We start from the raw sequence: 20,293 nt of genomic DNA, 5'->3' as shown, positions 1-20,293 counted from the left end.
TACTGTTAGCCGGTTTCCAGAGTCTGCAAAATGAAAGAAGCCTGCCTGGGACTATTGTGCTCTCAATCCCTCGACAACTGATAAGCAGAAAGCTAAAGATACTTTATCTTTCCTGATAGCTGGCCTTTCCTTGTTCCATCCTCTCCGCCACACTTATTAAAAATGAGTTTGGGTTTATATTTGTCCTTTAATATACCAGCTAATCAAATGAGTCACAACAAGATAAACATTTACCCGTTCTGGGAAGAGAGATCTCATTTTACAAGCTTATAAGAGCAAATGATGCTGGGACCTTTGAGAGACATTCCATTTTAACTCCTAGGTCTACTCTGAAAATACAGAGGTTCTTTTAAATGCATATTTCACAATTGAATTTGTATTGTTATAGTCATATTTTTAATGTAGGCTACTTACACTTACTTTAAAAATAATAATAAAAATATGATGTCAGACCATACTTCGAAAAAATCTGGAGGAAAATATACCACTATTAATAGTGGTTCCCTGGCAGGAAGTGATAAGAGCAGACTTTCACTTTCAACATGTTATGTTATTTTTATTCATAGGGGGAAATGCAATAAAGGGTTTTTAAAGTAAGAAAGCATGGAGACTTGGAAAGATACATTAGCAAGGACAAGGAGCTCTCCCTCAAATATCCAAATGTTTTTGCAGCCTACATATCAATAACAAAAATGCCATTTCACAGATCTTTAATTTAGTCTGCAATCCCTTTCTTCAGGGTCAGAGAGAAACATACGAAGCATTGGTCTGAAATAGCTCCTGCCATGCAGATACACAGGACTGGTATGAGAACCAGCCAGGAGCTCTTGTGCTCTGTGGCACAATTTCTGCAGCACGCTGGGTATGGAACCTGCTTAAGATTCTCTAATAAAATCTTAAAACAAACAAACAAACAAAAAAGATTCTCTCTCTGCCTCACCTCCTAACCCACTCTCATGCACAAATGCATGCACACTTTCTTTCTAAAATTAAAAAAAAAAAACTTATCTTGGAATGCTGCATAAAAACAAGAAAAGAAAGTCCATTGAATCATAACTGCCAACATTCATTGAGCTATTCCTGCATACAAGCTACCTCATTTAGTCTTCATAGGAGATACATGAAGCAATATACTATGAGTCTACCCAGGTTTCCTATGAGAATGCTGACACTCAAGAGATTGCCCAAGGTCAACTAGCTCATCAGTGGGATTGAGGAGCAATCTGGACAGACAAGATTGTTCTCCATATCTACTATTCCATCATGCTAACAGATTAGTAATTTCAGTGGAAATGGTTGAGACTACACTTAATGAACCAAAAAGGTATATATACAAGTTTAATTTCTCCTACGGCAGTAGCTCTATAAGCTTTCACTTTGATGAAATGATTTCAAAATCTACCTAATGTATTCTGGATTTCTGCCAAACTAAAATTTGGCATCTGGGTGAATTCTTTAAAAAATATATAAATATTTTTAGTATTTTATTTATTTATTTATTTATTTATTTTTTTATTAAAAGAGTTTATTTATTTATTTGACAGAGAGACACAGCAAGAGAGGGAACACAAGCAGGGAGGGTGGGAGAGGGAGAAGCAGGCTTCCTGAACACTGAGCCACCCAGGTGCCCCAATATTTTATTTATTTTTTTAAGATTTATTTATTTATTAAAGAGACAGTATATGCATGCATGGGAGTAGGGGTGGGGCAGAGGGAAAGGGAGACAATTTCAAGCAGACTCCCCACTGAGCAGAGCCCAATGTGGGGCTTAATCTCTTAACCCTGAGATCACGACCTGAGCTAAAAGCCAAGAGTTGGACACTTAACCAACCAAGTGCCCCATTTAATATTTTTTTTAAGATTTTATTTATTTATTTGACAGAGACAGATCACAAGTAGACGGAGAGGCAGGCAGAGAGAGAGAGAGAGAGGGAAGCAGGGAGCCCGATGCGAGACTCAATTCCAGGACCCTGAGATCATGACCTGAGCTGAAGGCAGCGGCTTAACCCACTGAGCCACCCAGGCACCCCCCATTTGATATTTTAAAATACTTTTATCAGTACCTGTAATCATTTCCCAAGTGTATAAAGACCCACTTAAATTTTCAGAAAGTCGTATCAATCCAAATTGAGTAAATGGATGCTTAAACAGATTTGAAAACAATTTCTACCACAGGTTGATCATCTATCAAGCGCAAGCCTGACAGGGGAAGATACTGATGTCTGTGTACCTTTCATTTTAAACAATATTTACAGTTCAGTGTTCCTCTGAACAAGAAGCCTTGAGATAGCCCATACGTGAAAACACCCATCACTATGGCAACCAAAAATGGCAATGATTGCACGGTGATTCATCATGTATCCCAAATAGAAATTGCTTGCCAGGGACAAAGAAAGAACTCAAAGCCACGCTTTATTAGAAAAGAACCCAGTTAAAGAATAACCTGGGGTTGTGGTTGTTTTTAAGTGTTTATTAAATTTTTATACTTTTATGTTAGGAGATCTAACTTTTTTTAAAAGATTTATTTATTTAACTGGGAGACTGAGTGCAAGCTGGGGGTGGGGGAGGCTGAGGGAGAGGGAGAGAGAGAATCCTTAAGCAGACTCCCAACCTGAGCTCAGAACCCCATGCGGACTCAATCCCAGGACTCTGAGATCATGACCTGAGCCAAAATCAAGAGTTGAGCCACCCAGGAGTCCTAGGACATCTATTTTAATAGTAACTCCAGTTCAAAGAGGTAATTAATATGTCTCCTAAAGAAATGCTCATGAATTTATTCACTCAGTCATTCAATAAATGATTTGCACAAATTAAGTGTCCTCCATGGTAGGTACAATGTGAGGTATGGGACACAGTACTATGAACAAGATGGCAGGAAACCTGCCTCACTGAGCTTTCAGTATGACTGACAAGCAAATACGCAACAAGGAGACAGTGTGATACACAGTTTTCTGCATGATATATAGGGTGCTCTGAGTATGTAGGGCTCACATGACTTAACAGAGGGAGTGATGGCTAAGCTGAAACCTAACACAGGAGTGACCTAACCAATCAAAGCAAAGCAGAGAAGTGTACAGACATCATAGGGAGCCAGACAGAGGAAGCAGCAGGCATAAAGGTCTGAAGTGGAAGGGCAACTGGGTGGTTCAGTTGGTTGGTTAAGCATCCAACTCTTGATTTCAGCTTAGGTCATGATCTAGGTCGTGGGATGAAGCCCTGCTCTCCCTCTCTGTCCCTCCCCTACCCCTGCCTGCTCCTCTCTCTCTTAAAAAAAAAAAAAAATGAAGAGCTGAAAACAGGGCACATTAAGGAGCCAAGGTAGTCCTGTGTGGCAGAAACATGGAATAGTGGGCATGGTGGTGGAGAGAAGATGAAAATGGAGAGACGGGAGCACATGAAGGGGCTTGTACATAAAGGCCCAGCAATCACAAGAAATGAACTACTGGTACCTGTACAAAATGGGCAAATATCAAACTTAATGCAAAGCAAAGAAACCGCACACAAAAGAGGACTGTCTGATTCCATTTATGTGAAATTCAAAGCCATGAAGAACTAATCAATGATAATAGAGAGCTAAAAATCGGAGAGGATGCTGACTTTAAACAGCAGGGAGCCTGCTTCCCCCCGCCTCCGCCTGCCTCTCTGCCTAACTGTTATCTCTCTCTCTGTGTCAAATAAATAAAATCTTTTAAATAAATAAATAAATAAACAAACAGGATGTGAAAAGGGACTTCTGGGGTACCAGAAATGTTCTACATCTTCCTCTGAGCAGTGGTTAAACTGGTTATGCATAGATGAATTTATCAAGTTTATACTTACGATTCATTCACACTACCTTAAGCAAATTATGCCTTAATAAGTAGGGTAAAAATCAAATGCCTGAAAATAATAGTTAACTCTAACAAAGAAATGACTTCATATATTGGAAAATGACCTGGTTATACAGGTCAACAACTTCTAGAGAAAATTAATAAAAAGCTATAATATAAGGGAAAATGTTTTTAATGGAGAGGGGTTTGAATTTTATCATTGTGTAATGTGGATTAAGACAGGCATGTGGATTAATCATAATATTTTCCTTATAGAAAAGTCATATACATATGCATACTACACACAAACCTGTAGTATGCACATATAGTAAATATAATCACCTAATTTAAGATAGTATTACCTACCCTGAGGATAAAATCAGGGTAGAAAAACACAAAAGACTTCAAATGCATTAGTAAAGTTTTTGCTTCTTTGTTTTCTTAGAGAGAGAATGAAAGTGAGGGCACACAAGTGGGGAGGTACAGAGGGAGAAGTAGAATCGTAAGCAGGCTCCACACTCAGCACAGAGCCCAACACAAGGTTCAGCCCCATGACACTGAGATCATGACCCTGGGATCGTGACCTGAAGCCAAGAGTCAGACATTTAAGCAACTGAGCCACCCAGGCACCCCTGCTTTTTGGTCAAGTTTTAAGCTAGGTATACATATATGAGTATTTGCTATAGTATTCTTAGACCTTTTTGTACATATTATATATTTTTTTCATAATTAAAAAGAAATCCACTACCTGTGGTGTGAAGCAATTAAAGGAGTGCTATGGGGATCCAGGCATGAAATGATGGTGACTTATTACTCTAAGGTCTGTGAAGGTGGAGGGAAGAGGACCTCCAGGAGAGAAATGTGGAAGGTAAATCACTAGGATTGAGTAATTAACCAGTGGTAGAATAGGGAAGAGGAGGGTGATAGGTTTCTGCTTGACCAACTAAATGGATGGTGGTGCCATTTACTAAGATGGGGAAACACAGAAAAATGAGCAAGATTTTAGAGAGGGTGAGAGGAAAACGAGTTCAGTTTCTGACAGGATGACTGAAATGTCTCCAAATGGATTCTAAGAAGCAGTGAAAACTAGAGTTAAGGATTGACTTGGGAGCCGTCAACAAAGAGCTGATAATTGAAATCACAGATTTGGACTGTAAGGGTCTATTTAGCCAGAGCAATTCCATCCAGTTAAACAGTGATTTTGTTGATTTTGTAGTAAAGCTTAAACTAACCCTGCCCCCCTCAAGGCGACTTACTTAAAAGCAAGTCGGGGAAATCAGTCCCAGGTAACAAAGCCCAAATACAAGGGTGGGTCAGGCCAGGTGGAGACATCCGATCAGTGGGGCGTGCATACGCTCTCCCTAGCTACCAAGGAGTGTGGGCCCCGCCTTTTGGGGGCCAATTCTGACCAAGGTGATAGGCTAGTTCAAATATCTACTATACAGTAAATTGTGATTCAGTTGGTCACATGTGATCTAGCATGACTGTGCAGCTTTCTCTGTGTGTTGCAACCTCATTTGCCACCTGTGTGTGGCCAGGCTCAACCACATGGCCCTTGACCTTTAAAAGTTAGTTGGCAAGGCAGGGAGGGGTCGCCTTCTCTGTCAGCAGCAGCCCCAACTGGTTTGATTCTCAATGCTTGGAGTGAAATAAAGCTTTGCTTGACCTTCGCTTTGTATCAGTCTCGCTCCTTTGATTACGGACCCAACAGGACAAGACTGCAGAGAGAAAGCGGGGAGTAAGCCTAGAATAGAGTTTAGGGGGAACCTTAGGGAAGAGGGAAGGAGTCACAACAGAGACAGAAAGATCAGCCCAAGAGGTTGGAGGAAAAGCAGGAGTGTGTATTTTGGTATCTAAGAGAAAAGAATGTTTCCAGGAGGCATGGTCAACAGTGCCAATTTCTGATGCAAACACAGGGAAGATAAGAGCTAAAAAGTAACTGTTGAATTGCCAGCCCAGAGGACTTGGCGGCTATTCCAAGAGTCATTCCCAAGAAAGGTGAGGGGAAAGTCAGATTGGGATAAATTGTAAATTGGTGAAGGAAAGTAGAAATATCAACTGTGAACTTTTTCAGGAAGTTTGGCTCTAAAAGGAAGAAGAGAAACAGAAGAGGAACAGGAGAGAGATAGGTCAAGGAAAGATAATTGGTTTGTATTTTTTCAAGCTGAAATACACATAAGCATTTATGTCAAAATTTATGATGATGGAATTTAAATTATGATAAAGAAAAAACAAAAGTATGAATGTATTATCATATGTTGTATAGAGACATATTATTCAGTTCCCCCAAATGAAGGAAATACAGCCAGGTTCTCATCAAGGCAATCACCTGGTTACAAACATATTTAAGACATGTTAACACTCAAGAGCTAGTAAATAAAGCATAAAATAGTCAAATTTTAAACCAGGAAGCAGCACATGATAGCTAAAGAAAGACGAAAGTTCCATATTATTAGGGGGAAAAAAAAAACCCTACACAGGTGCTCCCCTCCTCCCATCCAATGGTGCAAAAACATTCTTGGGCATTGAATGAAAGAGTAAGTGTGAGCATAACATACAAGAAGAAATTAAATTATTATTCAATAGCTTTTTAGTTCTAGATGCTATTCATTTTCATGGGGAATAGGCATTAATAAATACTTACCAGCTTTGGAGTTTTCAGGATGCTTGTCAGGGTGACATTCCAAGGCTCTGACTTTAAATTCTGCCATGATTTGTTCAACCTAAAATAAAAATCGATGTTTAAAATAAGGAATCCAATTTAAATGGCATAAAGGAAGAAGCTGGGCATCATTCCTTCTCAAAACAGCCATATTCCACCCAAATTTTCCTTTTGATCTTTATATTTGTATTCTTTTTACTCTAAGAAGTAATTTCCTCTATAATGAAACTCAGAAAGCATCCAATGAAAACTTCTATCCAAATAGTAGTCCGTGATAACAATTGAACTTTCTACTGCATTTAGATGATGGCCCAAGGCACCTGTGACTCTAATATATACTTAAATGTCAAAAATGGTCAGATATGTCTATCCTAAGAATATATAAATTTAGATGTGTTCACTCATCTGAGTTCTTTTTTTTTTCATCATCTGAGCTCTTTAGAATATGCTTAGCCATCATTCATTACTCAAGGATGACTGTCTAGTTTATAAATTATCCATTATAAGTTCCCTCTTTCTGCCTTTGCCCCTCTTTTTTCTTTATTAAGAACTTTGCAAAAAAGAAAAAGAGAGAGAGAGAGAGAGAGAGAGGATTTTGCAATTTTTAAAAAAAGGACAGAATTCAAACCTGTTAATTTTGTTACCAATTAACAGTGTGGCTAGAAGCCTTGGGAAAAGAGAAACTTCATCCCAAACTAACATGAGGCTGGAGAGGTGTTTTTATTTGATTTGCTTTCACTCAGCCCTCTAATCCTTGTTACCATGCATCAGCAAGACTTGTCTTTGTTCATTGTAATTCCAGTGATAGCAGCAGGAGACAACAATGGTTATATGGCTCAGCAATCTGATTGCTTCATTTTATTCTTTTTATTAAGATTTTATTTATTTATTTGAGAGAGAAAGAATGAGAGAAAGAACACAAGAGGTGGAGAGGGGCAGAGGGAGAAGGAGAAAAAGACCCCCCACTGAGCAGGGAGGCCCAATACAGGACCAGGTGAGGGGCTCCATGAAGGGCTCCATGAGGGGCTTTCATGCAGGGCTTGATGCAGGCTCCATCCCAGGACCCTGTGATCATGGCCCCAGTGGAAGACAGAAGCTTAACTGACTGAGCCACCCAGGCACCCCTGATCGCTTTCTTTTAAACCTCATTTCTGCCCAGACTTGAGGCAAGTTTGTAACTTCCATGTGCCTCAGTTTCCTTATGGATTGAATTAGGGCCTTTAACACAAAGCCTGATCATAGTAAGAGCTCAATGATACCTAAAACCAAAGGTCAGTGGCTAGGTAACTAGCCTGAAATCATTTAGCTAGTTGCTAAAAAAGCTGAATTTTTTGTTAACTAAGCAGCTGGACTTAGTTGGACTTATTGGATTCAAATCCAATAATCTTTTTTTTTTTTTAATAAAGATTTTGTTTATTTGACAGACAGAGATTACAAGTGGACAGAGAGGCAGACAGAGAGAGAAAGGGAAGCGGGCTCCCCCTGGGCAGAAAGCCAGATGTGGGGCTCCATTCCAGGACCCTGGGATCATGACCTGAGCTGAAGGCAGAGGCTTTAACCCACTGAGCCACCCAGGCACCCCTCAAATCCAATAATCTTAACTACTGTTTTATATAGTCAAATTCTTCAGACTTAGGGACCTATTATAAGTTCCATATTTACTATCCACTAATCAATGAAAGTAAATTATCTCTTAATTAGTTAATTGTGTTTCCTCTCCTTGGGTACTCCCTTTAACCATAAAGCAGTTACCATAAACTGCTCGTATAACAAAGAAAAGTGAGAATGAAGTTTGTTTTTAAATTTTAAAATATTAAAAACTCAAAAGATTCTAAGAGAGTAAGCATTTTTAATTAGGTTACTTATAAATATTCACAATCTCTCTTTGAAAAAATTTATATCAATACAGACCAAAAAGTAAAAGTCCCTTTACTCTTCATCCCCCCAGAATAACATCCCCCCTTCAAGACTTTTTTTTTGCATACTTATACACATATTTATGTATATATATTGGAGGATTTTAATAAGCTAAATAGATAAAATTATACCTATGTATCAAAGGTAGAAACTTGGGGTGGGGAGTGTTGTTGTTATTGTTTTATTTTTTCCTTCCTATCCCATTAGAAAACATTCTAGTAACAGCCCATGGAAGCAAATGAATAAAAATGTTTAATTCTTAAAAGTGCTAATGTACGTGATTATTAGTTTCTTCTTTATATTTTTTTTACTTTGCCAATTTTATATTTTAAAAAATTAAGAATACTCTATATCTGTCTTTCATTACTCTTTATAGTTTTAGTGTCACAAAATTTATCAAAGCCACCTATGTAGGGCTGGTTCTGAGTAAACTAATGAGTACAGCGGGTCAGTTTGTCTTGAGAATGTTCTATCTATCTCCTAGCATCCCCACCCCATGTGCCAACCACAGCCCCTGGACCAGTGAGGCTCTCATTTCAAGGTCCACTGAGTCCTGCCTTCCTGACCCAATGCTCAATGGTCTGGAAAACTGCCGATTATGCTGGCCAATAAACATACAAACAATGTTCAACTTTACTCAAAATCAAATAAATCAAAACATCCAGGGCATAATAATGACCTGTGTCACTCAGGCTGCAAAGAAATTAACACTTTCCTGCTCTCCCAGTAAGGATGCAGACTTCCTAGAAATAAATAAATAAATAAATATGTAATACATGTATAATAAAAATATATACATATATATGTATATCTGTATATGAAAAGCCTATAATTTTTTCACTGTTTGATATAACAATTCCAATTCTAGGAATTTGTCTAAGGAGATAGAGTTGGGAAAATTATTTAGTTATAAGAAGGTTCAATGAATAAAATATTATAAATTTCAAACAAAACCTTATGTGTCCAGTAGTAAAATATTAAAATTAATTAAAATATTGTTATAGGCTGAAATATGTTGCAGTCATTAAAAAATCATCTTGTAGTAGAAGACTTTCAATAATCTGAGAAAAATTATGTAACGTATTTCTATGAGGAAATGTAAACTACAAAGCATTATATGCAGCATAAAACCATAGTGTTTTACCTTAAAAGGGATTATGTTGTGTGTGTGTGTGTGTGTGTGTGTGTGTGTGTAGATACATTTATATGACAGAGAGAGCACAAGCAGGGGGAGCAGCAGACAGAGGGAGAAGCAGCTCCCTGCTGAGCAAGGGGCTCAATGCAGGGCTTAATTCCAGGAGGCTGGGATTGTGACCTAAGCTGAAGGCAGAAGTTTAACTGACTGAGCCACCCAAGTACCCCAAGCTAAGATTTATTGAGACTTATATGCCAGACACTACTCTAAGCACTATGTATATAATATCTTATTTAATTCCCACAATCACTCAATGAAGGGAGTAGTATTTTTTATTTTATTTATTATATTATATACATATATATATTTTTAAAGATTTTATTTATTTGACAGAGAGAGATCACAAGTGGGCAGAGAGGCAAGCAGAGAGAGAGAGAGGAGGAAGCAGGCTCCCTGCAGAGCAGAGAGCCCGATGTGGGACTCGATCCCAGGACCCTGAGATCATGACCTGGGCTGAAGGCAGAGGCTTAACCCACTGAGCCACCCAGGTGCCCCTATTTTATTTTATTATTATATTTTATTTTATTTTTCCCATTTTACAGATTAGAAAACCAAGAAATAGAAAAGTTAAGTAACTGTCCCAAGGCCATACACATAGTAGCACAGCCAGTATTTGAATGAAGGTAGTCTGACACTAAATATGTATGGAAATGCTCTTACAAATATGCACACATGGGAAACCTAGACGGCTGGGTCAGTTAAGCATCCAACCCTTGATTTCAGCTCAGGTCCGGATCTCAGGGTCATTGTTTTGACCCCATGCTCAGCAAGAAGTCTACTTCTCTCCCACTCTCCCTGTGCTCCTCCCCCAACTCATGTGCATGTTCTCTCCCTCTCTCTCCATCTTCCTCTCTCTCTCTCAAGTAAATAAATCTTTTAAAATATATTTACACATATGTGCGTGAACTTACATAACACATAAATAGGGGCACCTGGGTGGTTCAGTCAGTTAAGTGTATGACTCTTGGTTTCTGCTCAGGTCATGATCTCGGGGTGATGAGATCAAGCCCCACCTCGGGGTCCATGCGCAGCATGTAGTCTGCTTGAGTTTTTCTCTCTCCTTCTCCCTCTGCCCTTCCTCCCTTCCTCTCTCTCTAAAATAAATAAATAGATCTTTTAAAAAAACATAAATACAGCGCATGTGCACACATGCATATGGCATACTCCCAGATTTTAAGCATTAGGTTAACATTTTTCTCCATTGTCTTCCTACTGCACATTTCTTTATTGAAAATAGATTAGTTTTGGGACGCCTGGGTGGCTAGTGGGTTAAGCCGCTGCCTTCGGCTCAGATCATGATCTTAGAGTCCTGGGATCCAGTCCCGCGTCAAGCGTCAAGCTCTCTGCTCCGCGGGCAGCCTGCTTCCTCCTCTCTCTCTCTCTCTCTGCCTGCCTCTCTGCCTGCATGTGATCTGTCAAATAAATAAATAAAACCTTTAAAAAAATAAAAAATTTAAAAAAGAAGAAAATAGATTAGTTTTAGAAATGAAGTTTCAAAACTTAAAAAATGTACCTTTTCCATAGCATATTAGCACAATCTTTGGATCTGTGTCAGGAAATACTCTATTGTGCAATAGGCACTAATCTGATTCCCGCTTGAATGGATCTTCTCCACATTTCCCTGGCCACACAAATGCCCTCCATCTCTCCCATCATGTGTCTAAATTTTGACCTAGGAAGATCACTTCAACCCTCATCTCTTCTCCGAAATTTTTTCAGGTAGTCTTCCTTTAATTCCTGTTGCACTTATAAATAGTACCACACAGCACAGTATTTATTTTTTCTCAAATTGTTTCCTTTGTATTAGCTTTGCCTCCTCGGCTGGCTGCCAAGTGTCTTACACACGTGCACTATTTCTCACCTTTTCGTTTTGTTTTGTTTTACCCCCATCACTTCCAGTACTGGCAAGATGCCAAGTGTTGAATAAATACTTGATTATTGACTGACAGAAGTTCTTTCAATAATATGATTATAGCATAAGAGGAGCTTCTGGTAATTGTGATTTAGTCATTAAAAGAATGAATTGATTCTAGTGATGGGAATTGATATGCTATAGAAAAGAGAAGGCTCATTTTAATAAGTGAGTTAATTAGTATCCATCATTTCAGTTCACTTATGTGACACTGGATTTTTCCCATAAAACTCCAAATATTAATGATATCCCTGAAATAAATCCTATGAGATGATCCTACATCATTCTAATCAAATGACAATTAAAACGTAAGCCAGAGAAACAATTTGAGCCACAAAATATATAATGGTAGTATTGTGTTATAATCCAGAAAAATTCAATAACTATTAATTCATAGGGACAAAAACAGCTGATAAATAAATATGGGGAAAAGGATAACTTTTCTTTATGGAAGAATTCTTAGTAATAAATGTAAAATGAATGAGGAAAATAGAAAGTCACCATAGGCAAACACCATAGTGGTAAGTAATTTTTACAGAGAAGATCCACAAGGGGCACCTGAGTGGCTCACATAGCTGGGCATCTGCCTTCTGCTTGGGTCATGATCCTGAGGTTCTGGAATCGAATCCCACATCGGGCTCCCTGCTCCCTCTCTGTCTGCTGTTCCCCCTGCTTGTGCTCTCTTGTTCTCTCTTTCTTAAATAAATAAATAAAATCTTTTTTAAAAAATCCAGCAAACAATGCTAAAAGCCTGAGAGACACACTATAGTCTCAAAAAATCATCACCAAAAATATTTTTTAATTACAAAAGGGGAACCAGTGCCTCTACAATGCAAGATCCTGGTAGAAAAAAACTGACAGATACCACCTTAACCATGTGTTCAGGTCAATAAGGCATAACAGCATCATGTAGTCCTGATGTGATACACTGAAAAAAGTATAATATGGCTTCAGCAGTGTTCTTTGCAAAAACACATAACCTCAGTCTAATAAAGAGAAAATCTAAAACAAAACAAAATTGAGAGACATTCTACAAAATAACATTACTTTTCAAAATGTCGAGGTCATGAAAGATAAGAAAGGTATGAGAAACTGTCACTGTGGAGGAAACCAAGGGAACAAGACAACTGACTGTAATAAAGAATTTTGGCTTGGATCTTGGAAGAAAAAAAGCCATTAGTAGAAAAACTGATGAAATTAGAATGGGAACTATCCTTAGATTAGCGGTTGACTAACTCTGGCCCAAAGGCCAAATTTGGCCTGTCACCTGTTATTTAAATACAGTTTTATTGGAAGATAGCCATAGTCATTCATTTCACATATTACCCATGGCTACTTTCTTGCACTGGCAAAGCTGAGTAGCTGTGACAGAGACCATAAGTCTCTAAAATATTTGTTAGCTCAAAAGAGGGGGGAGGTGTCTGGGTGGCTCAGGTGTCTGGGTGGCTCAGTCAGTTGAGTATCATTCTCTTGATCTCTGCTCAAGTCTTGATCTCGAGGTCATGAGTTCAAGCCCTACATTGGGCTCCACACTGGGCATGGAGCCTACTTTTCAAAAATAATAAAATAAAATAAAATAAAGTAAAATGTTTGCTATCTCAGGGACAGCACCAGGGTGAGACAAGCAGGATGCTTAGGTTTAAGGAGGTTCTCTCTCTCTCTCTCTTAGGTTTCTGCACTTGCATGACCGTGAGAGTGCATCCTTAAATTTTGTATCGTGGGTGGCTCAGTTGGTTAAGAGCTGCCTTCAGCTCAGGTCCTGATCCCAGGTTCCTGCTTAGTAGGTAACCTGCTTCTCCCTCTGCCTGCTCTGCCTGCCACTCCCCCTGCTTTTGCTGCCCACCCCCTCTTTCTTTCTCTTTCTCCAGCAAATAAATAAATAAAATCTTTGGGGGGAAAAAAAAAACCTTGAAAAAAAATTTGTGTCCTAAGTGCCCTTCTTTCTTCACTCCATTCCTGACTGTCTATCCATTCTTTAAAAAAAAAAAAAAAAAAGCCTGTTGGTCCCTGGTTAAGTTAATACTTTTGTACCAATGTTAATTTTCTGATTTGCATAATTTTACTGTGCACAATAATTGTAAATACAATGTTTACACCAAGGGAAGCCAGATTCAGTGTATATAGAAATTCTATGTTATTTTTGCAACTTTTCTGTAAATCAAAAATTATTCAAATATGTGGAGCACAGAGGACTGTTAGAGCAGTGAAACTACTCTGTAAGATAAATGGTATTATACGTTGTCCAAACTTATAGAATGTACAGGGGCGCCTGGGTGGCTCAGTGGGTTAGGCCGCTGCCTTCAGCTCGGGTCGTGATCTCAGGGTCCTGGGATCGAGTCCCACATCAGGCTCTCTGCTCGGCGGGGAGCCTGCTTCCTCCTCTCTCTCTGCCTGCCTCTCTGCCTACTTGTGATCTCTCTCTGTCAAATAAATAAATAAAATCTTTAAAAAAAAAAAACCTATAGAATGTACAAACCCAAGGGTGGACCATAATACAAACTGGACTTTGGATGATAGCAACGTGTCAATGTAGGTTCATCATTGTAACAAGTGAACTATTCTAGTGGAGATATTGATAACAAGTGGAGAGGGGCATCTATGCATGAAGGGAGGGAAGAAAGTATAGGGGAAAGCTCTATACCTTCCCCTCAATTTTGCTATGAATCTAAAACTGTTCTTAAAGAGTATTAAAAATCATTTGGGGGATGGGAGGATGCCTGGGTGTCTCAGTTGGTTAAGTGCCTTCAGCTCAGGTGGTGATCTTGGGGTCCTGGGAGGGAGGGAGCCCCATATCCAGCTCCCTGCTCAGTGGGGAGTCTGCGTCTCACTCTCCCACTGCCTTTCCCCTACTCCTCCTTGTGTTCTCTCCTTCTCTCTCTCTCTCTCTCTCTCAAATAAAGAAATAATATCTTTAGGGCATGACTGGGTGGCTCAGTCAGTTAAGCATCTACTTTTGGCTCTGGTCATGATCCCACAGTCCTGGGATCAAACCCCATACCCTGGGATTAAAGCCCACATCTGCTTCCCTGCTCAGCAGGGAGCCTGCTTCTCCCTCTGTCTGCTGCTCCCCCCTGCTTGTGCTCTCTCTCTCTCTCCCTGACAAATAAATAAAATCTTTTAAAAAAATTTTTTTAAAAAGAAAAAATCATTTTGGAGGGTGCCTGGCTGGTTCAGTCAGTGGAATGTGGGACTCTCCCACATTGTGTGTAAATATTACTTAAAAATAAAAAATTTTTTTAAAAAGAGATCATTTTGGCTGACTAGCTCAGTTGGTAGAGCATATGACTCTTGATCTTGGGGTCCTAAGTTCAAGTCCCAGATTGGGCATAGAACTTACTCAAAAAAATTTTTTAAAAAGGAAAAACTTTTTCAAAATAAAACATTTTTTAAAATGTCAATTATGGAGTAGTCTAACTTACAAAGTTCCAAGTGTAGAGTATTACTGCGAGGCTAAAGCAATGGTCATACCCACGCCCACACCCACAATGTGCCAGGCACTATTCTAAGGACTTTATTTATCATGTCTCATTTAATCCCCACAACAACTCTATGAGGTGGGTACTATTATTATCTCCATTTGAAGATTAGGAAACAAAGGCAGAGAAAAGCTAAACCATTTCCCAAGATCACATAGCTAGTAAATGCTAAGAAAAAAATAGGTGTCTCCATTTTTCTATCAAGTTTATGCTCAATTTTCAAGTCTGTGAAATCTTGAAATCAGGATGTCTTCTTATCAATACTACTGAAATGGTAACCAAATATCAAAAAATCAAGTAAGGTATAAACCACAGAGGATGCCTTACACACTAGTGGTGTATATATTAATAAGGACTTTAGAAGATTTCATAACATGTGTCTTTTGTGTAAAATCTGATTCAAGGCAAAAAAGCTAACTTGGAATCAACCTTCAGTAAATGTTTTTGAAATGAGGGTATGTTGTTTTCCACTCAACACTGTGGAAATCGTCCCAGGGTTTATATATGTCATTTCATTAATTTTCAATGGAAGCTTTAAATTTTAAGAATTATATACTAAAGCAAAAGAATTATATGTGTGTGTGTCAACACAGTTGTTATAAATAGAATCAAAATATAAGTTGCATAAGTTGCTTTGAAATGATAATTGGTAAATTGCTTTTGAGTATGAATAGTTCTGGTCAACTTTTTAAAGTATCATATCAAGGAATATCTAAAGTAAAAGAAATCCATCCACTACAAATCAACTAAAAGAAACGTCACACTTAATACTCAAAAAATGGAATTAAAATATTTTCAGAGGTGCCTGGCTGGCTCAGTCAGTAGAGCATGTGAGTCTTGATCTTGGGGTTGTGAGTTCAAGCCCCACACTGGGTGTGGAGATTACTTACAAATAAGAAAAATTAAATATTTTTAATGGGAAAGATATATATGAAAACAGGGGAAAGATACATATAAAAAGAATTGACAAAATTGTGACAGATCATTTTAGATAAATGATTGTAATCTAAACATGGTATGTCATTTGCAGAATCAGTAAAGAAGGAATGGCAAGGCAATGCTTTTATTCTCCTTTTAATATATGCTACAGTACATACAGGGAAGTTTGACTATAACTGGTAACAAACTTGCTAGCCATAATGAAAGAGACTGTCATAAACATTATAAATAAACAATAGGATCATTTTTTTCAGTCTATTCAAAACTTATCTTCCTTTTCCTTCTTTGTAGACTGAGGAAACAATAACATACCTACAAAAGACTGACTAAAAGGGTGTAGATATTTATTATGGGGATATAATCACCTTTACTTCATAACTTAGAATAACAATATTTCTTTAAATCCAATTTGTGAAGCTTATCAAGTTAAATTATATTCCTTTGATTTTAAAAAGCTCCTTCAAAAACTATTTGGCAATAGCATAACTCATAACACAGGTGGTAAAAATGTCAATAAGCTTTCTCAATAGCTATTAAGTAAACCACCACTAAAGTAAACAAGAGTGACATATTACCCTAAAGAAGAAATATACAGCTAAAGGAGTATTATAACCTGGTGTGTGCATGTGTGTGTGTGTGTGTGTGTTTAACTACAAGATACATAAGGTAACTCCCTCAGTGTGATGAAGATAGAGATTTTAATCCTTTAGTCCAACATCACATTTTATTTTCCAAACAAAATTAAGCATATTTTATTACTAAACTCCAGCCTTATGAAACAAAGATAAATAGAAAAGAATTCTGCCTTAAAATATTTTGATATTAATAGCTATATTTTAGCAAAAAATTTTTAATAATTATTATATAAAATATAATATATTTAGTAATATGTTGAAAGGTACTTCCTATTCATCTCAATGGTATTTAAAACATTGAAAAACTAGGAATAAATGAAATATTTAACAATAAGGGAACAATCAATTGTGATACAACAATAAAATGAAATGTGCAACATTAAAATATGTATGAAGAGTGTTCAATAATATGGAGAAATCCCGGAGTGGGTAAAAAGCAGGAATCAACAAGTAAATATATAGTATCTTCCCAAACATATCTCCAAAAATATACATAAGAAAAAGACTAAAGATTAATAAATCACATATTAATAGCATTATTCCTGGGAAATAGAATTATAAATGAGTTTTCCATAATTTAAAAAACTTTTACTGCCTTCAAAACATTTTTTATGTCCTTTAAAAATATTATTTTATTATAGATCCAGTGAATAACTACAGAGCTTTTCACATATTTTGTTTCAGAAGCCACCCTTTTAAGTAATTTCTCACACATGATTTATAATGTTAATATAAAAGAATGTTTCTTGGTTTATATAATTTAACTGCTCGTGTAAAAGTACATATTTTAATAAAACATTTTAAAAACACTAATACTAGAAAATTACATTTCATCTAAATTTTAGTATAAATTACCATAATGAAGATACAACTTAGGTATTCTGTTAAACACTGCCAAGAGCATTACAATAAAATTTCAAATACATATTTTTAGTGTATTTGAAGTAGAGTCTATGGCCCTGTGCCAGAATACACAAATTTGGTCAGAAACCTCTAAAAATCACAAAAGAACACTACCCCACTAAGGACCCAAGATTTAAATCCTTAACTTTCTCTAAGTCAAATGTGCTTTAAAAGAATATAAGATTAGGTTTTTAGGCAATTTGACTAAAAGTTCAAAGTTACCACCTTAAATAAAAACTTGAAAAAGAAGAGCATTATCCACAGTCTTACCGAAGACAGTTCATCACATCCCAGCAGCATGTAGAAATCTTCAGTGTCTTCTGAACTGTAATTTAGTATTGCATCCATTTCAATTACTAAATCAGCTTCTTTTCCCTCTGAAACAAGAGACAGAATAAGCTGTGAATTAATCGGAAAAGCCTTTTTAGATCTTGTTTTCAGCCGCACGTTCCAAATGGCAATAATGAGATTTAAGGCTGGTCACAGTCAGTACACCAGATGTCACCCTAGACCTTTGTAAACTCTACCTTTCATTGGCTGTTTGTGGAAGAGAAAAGAATAGGCCACGTGCCGAGCTGTTTGTTGCAAAGCTGCCTGGGATCTGTAGTTTGAGTTTACAGTAAGTAATGCACTTGAACCATTCATTTTATGGGTTGACAAAGACTGACTATTTTTACGTACTCCCCAAATTACCCATTTCTCCATTCCCTATGTATTTTTATCTTTTTTCCTTTTGTTTTAAGAGATAGAAGAAAATTTGAAGCAATATAATCAAACTCCTAGAATTGTTAAATCTGAGTAGGGGGCATTTTTTGAGTGTTTAAAATATTTCATAATCTTTTAAATAGTTTGGGAGTAAAAGGAAATAGACTAGGAGAGCAAATTTTCAATCACTTGGTAATTTATTCATTCAACAAGTATTTATTGAGAATGTGATTTGTGCCCAGTGTGACTATGGGAAAAGATGTGATAAGTCAGTCAGTCAGTTCTTTTACTTTTTTTAAAGATTTTATTTATTTGAAAGAGCACAGACAGGGAGAGCATCAGGCAGAGGGTGAGGGAGAAGCAGGCTCCTCACTGAGAGTCTCGATCCCAGGACCCTGACATCAGCGTCTGAAGGCAGATGCTTAACCAACTGAGCCACTCAGACACACCAGTCACTTCTTCAGGAGCTTACATTCTGATGGAGGGAGACAGACAAGAAACATGCAGACAAACAAGATCAATTAAAATAGTGATTTATACTCTGCAGGAAATAAAACAGGACAGGGAGAGAAGAACTGTATGCTGACGAGGTTTGTCTCACTGTAGCCTTCCTCCTGAGCTCTCTCCAGGCTCATGCGTCCAGCCCAAGGTGGGTTTAGGGAACTTGTTTCAGCTCGATCTGGCCCTAGGATGATTTGCAGATCAGGTCTAGGATTTAGAGAAGAAGGTGAATGGTCACAGATGCAACATTTTAACCACCTTACCCCTTTAAACATTATCACCTAAAAAAAGAAATGGTTTATTTGAGCTCACCTATATACATCTTCTTTAAGGTTTATTTTGGAAAATAAATAAAATGCCGAAGCACCATTTTTACAAAGTCTTCATTATATATCCTCTCTTACTACGTTTCTGTGTGGAATTTGTTTTTAAAAAGTATAGTTATTTTTGTTCTGGGGAATTTACATCCCTTGGGGTATTCGGAGGCCTACTTGGGTATCACAAAATACTGACCAGAAGAACTGACAAATGGCCTTAAAATCATGGGAAGTTGCTGCTATGGAAAATAGGGTGGCAAGTCCTCAAAAAATTAAATATAGAATTACCATATGATCCAACAATTCCACTTCTAGGGATAGAACAGAAAGAACAGAAAGCAAGGACTTGAACAGGTATTTGTACACCCATGTTCATAACATTGTTATTCACAACAGCGAAAAGGTAGAAGCAGCCCGAGTGTTTGACACAGGAAAAAATAAAATGAAGTATAGCGGCACCTGGGTGGCTCAGTCAGTTATGTGTCTGCCTTCAGCTCAGGTCATGATCCTAGGATCCTGGCATCAAGCCCTGCATTAGGATCCCTACTCAGCAGTGAGTTTGCTTCTCCCTCCCCCTCCCCTACTTGTGCAAGCATGTGAGCACGCTCTCTCTCTCTCCCTCTTTCTGTCAAATAAATAAATAAAATTCTTTAAAAAACAAAATGGGGGCACCTGGGTGGCTCAGTGGGTTAAAGCCTCTGCCTTCGACTCAGATCGTGATCTCAGGGTCCTGGAATCGAGCCCCACATCCGGCTCTCTGCTCAGCAAGAGAGCTTCCCCTCCTCTCTCTCTTCCTGCCTCTTTGCCTACTTGTGATCTCTGTCTGTCAAATAAATATATAAAATCTTAAAAAAATAAAATAAAATAAAAAACAAAATGATGTAGAAACATCAATAATGCCTGAGTGATGTTCACCATCTAATTTTTCGTGAAAAAACAGTTAGAAACCAGTATGTACTATGTCAAAATTCACTGAGCATGAAGACTGTACATGTCACTGGGTCAAAGTTATATCTCAATTTAAAACCTAAAAACATGTAAAATTTTAAAAATATATATGGTACAATGCCAGTTTTATAAATATATGTTATGTGTATTTACAAAATATGAAAACGCATATATACCAAAACAGACCAGTTATCACTAGATAATAGGGTCACAAGTGGTTTACATTTTATTCTTTTTACTCATCTACATTTGCTAAGATAAACAGGTATTATTCTTGTAATAAAAAAAAGGAGCAATAAAAAACAAGTCAGTAAAAACTGCAAAATGACAAACAGCACACAGCTATTTATGGCCTTAATAGAGATGATAACTCG

The 20,293-nt window shown here is 37.5% G+C and overlaps 1 protein-coding gene across 2 annotated transcripts in view; it reads right to left on the bottom strand.

The window, feature by feature from the left end:
• DNAJC12 (DnaJ heat shock protein family (Hsp40) member C12) overlaps window positions 1-17,954 on the bottom strand; it is a 35,621-nt gene extending 17,667 nt beyond the window's left edge. For both annotated transcript variants that reach the window (XM_004777823.2, XM_013048622.2), the window contains exons 1-2: window positions 17,719-17,954; window positions 6,454-6,532 (exon numbers count right to left, since the gene is read on the bottom strand). In XM_004777823.2, the coding sequence (XP_004777880.1) occupies window positions 6,454-6,532; window positions 17,719-17,796 (157 nt within the window). In that variant the 5' untranslated portion in view covers window positions 17,797-17,954. The remainder of the gene's footprint in view (window positions 1-6,453; window positions 6,533-17,718) is intronic.
• Between the last annotated feature and the right edge of the window lie 2,339 nt (window positions 17,955-20,293).

This window comes from Mustela putorius, unplaced genomic scaffold, assembly GCF_011764305.1.
Source record: "Mustela putorius furo isolate JIRA1106 unplaced genomic scaffold, ASM1176430v1.1 tig00003949_pilon_pilon_pilon, whole genome shotgun sequence".
NCBI lineage: Eukaryota > Metazoa > Chordata > Mammalia > Carnivora > Mustelidae > Mustela > Mustela putorius.
This window is presented reverse-complemented; position numbering and strand designations above follow the sequence as displayed.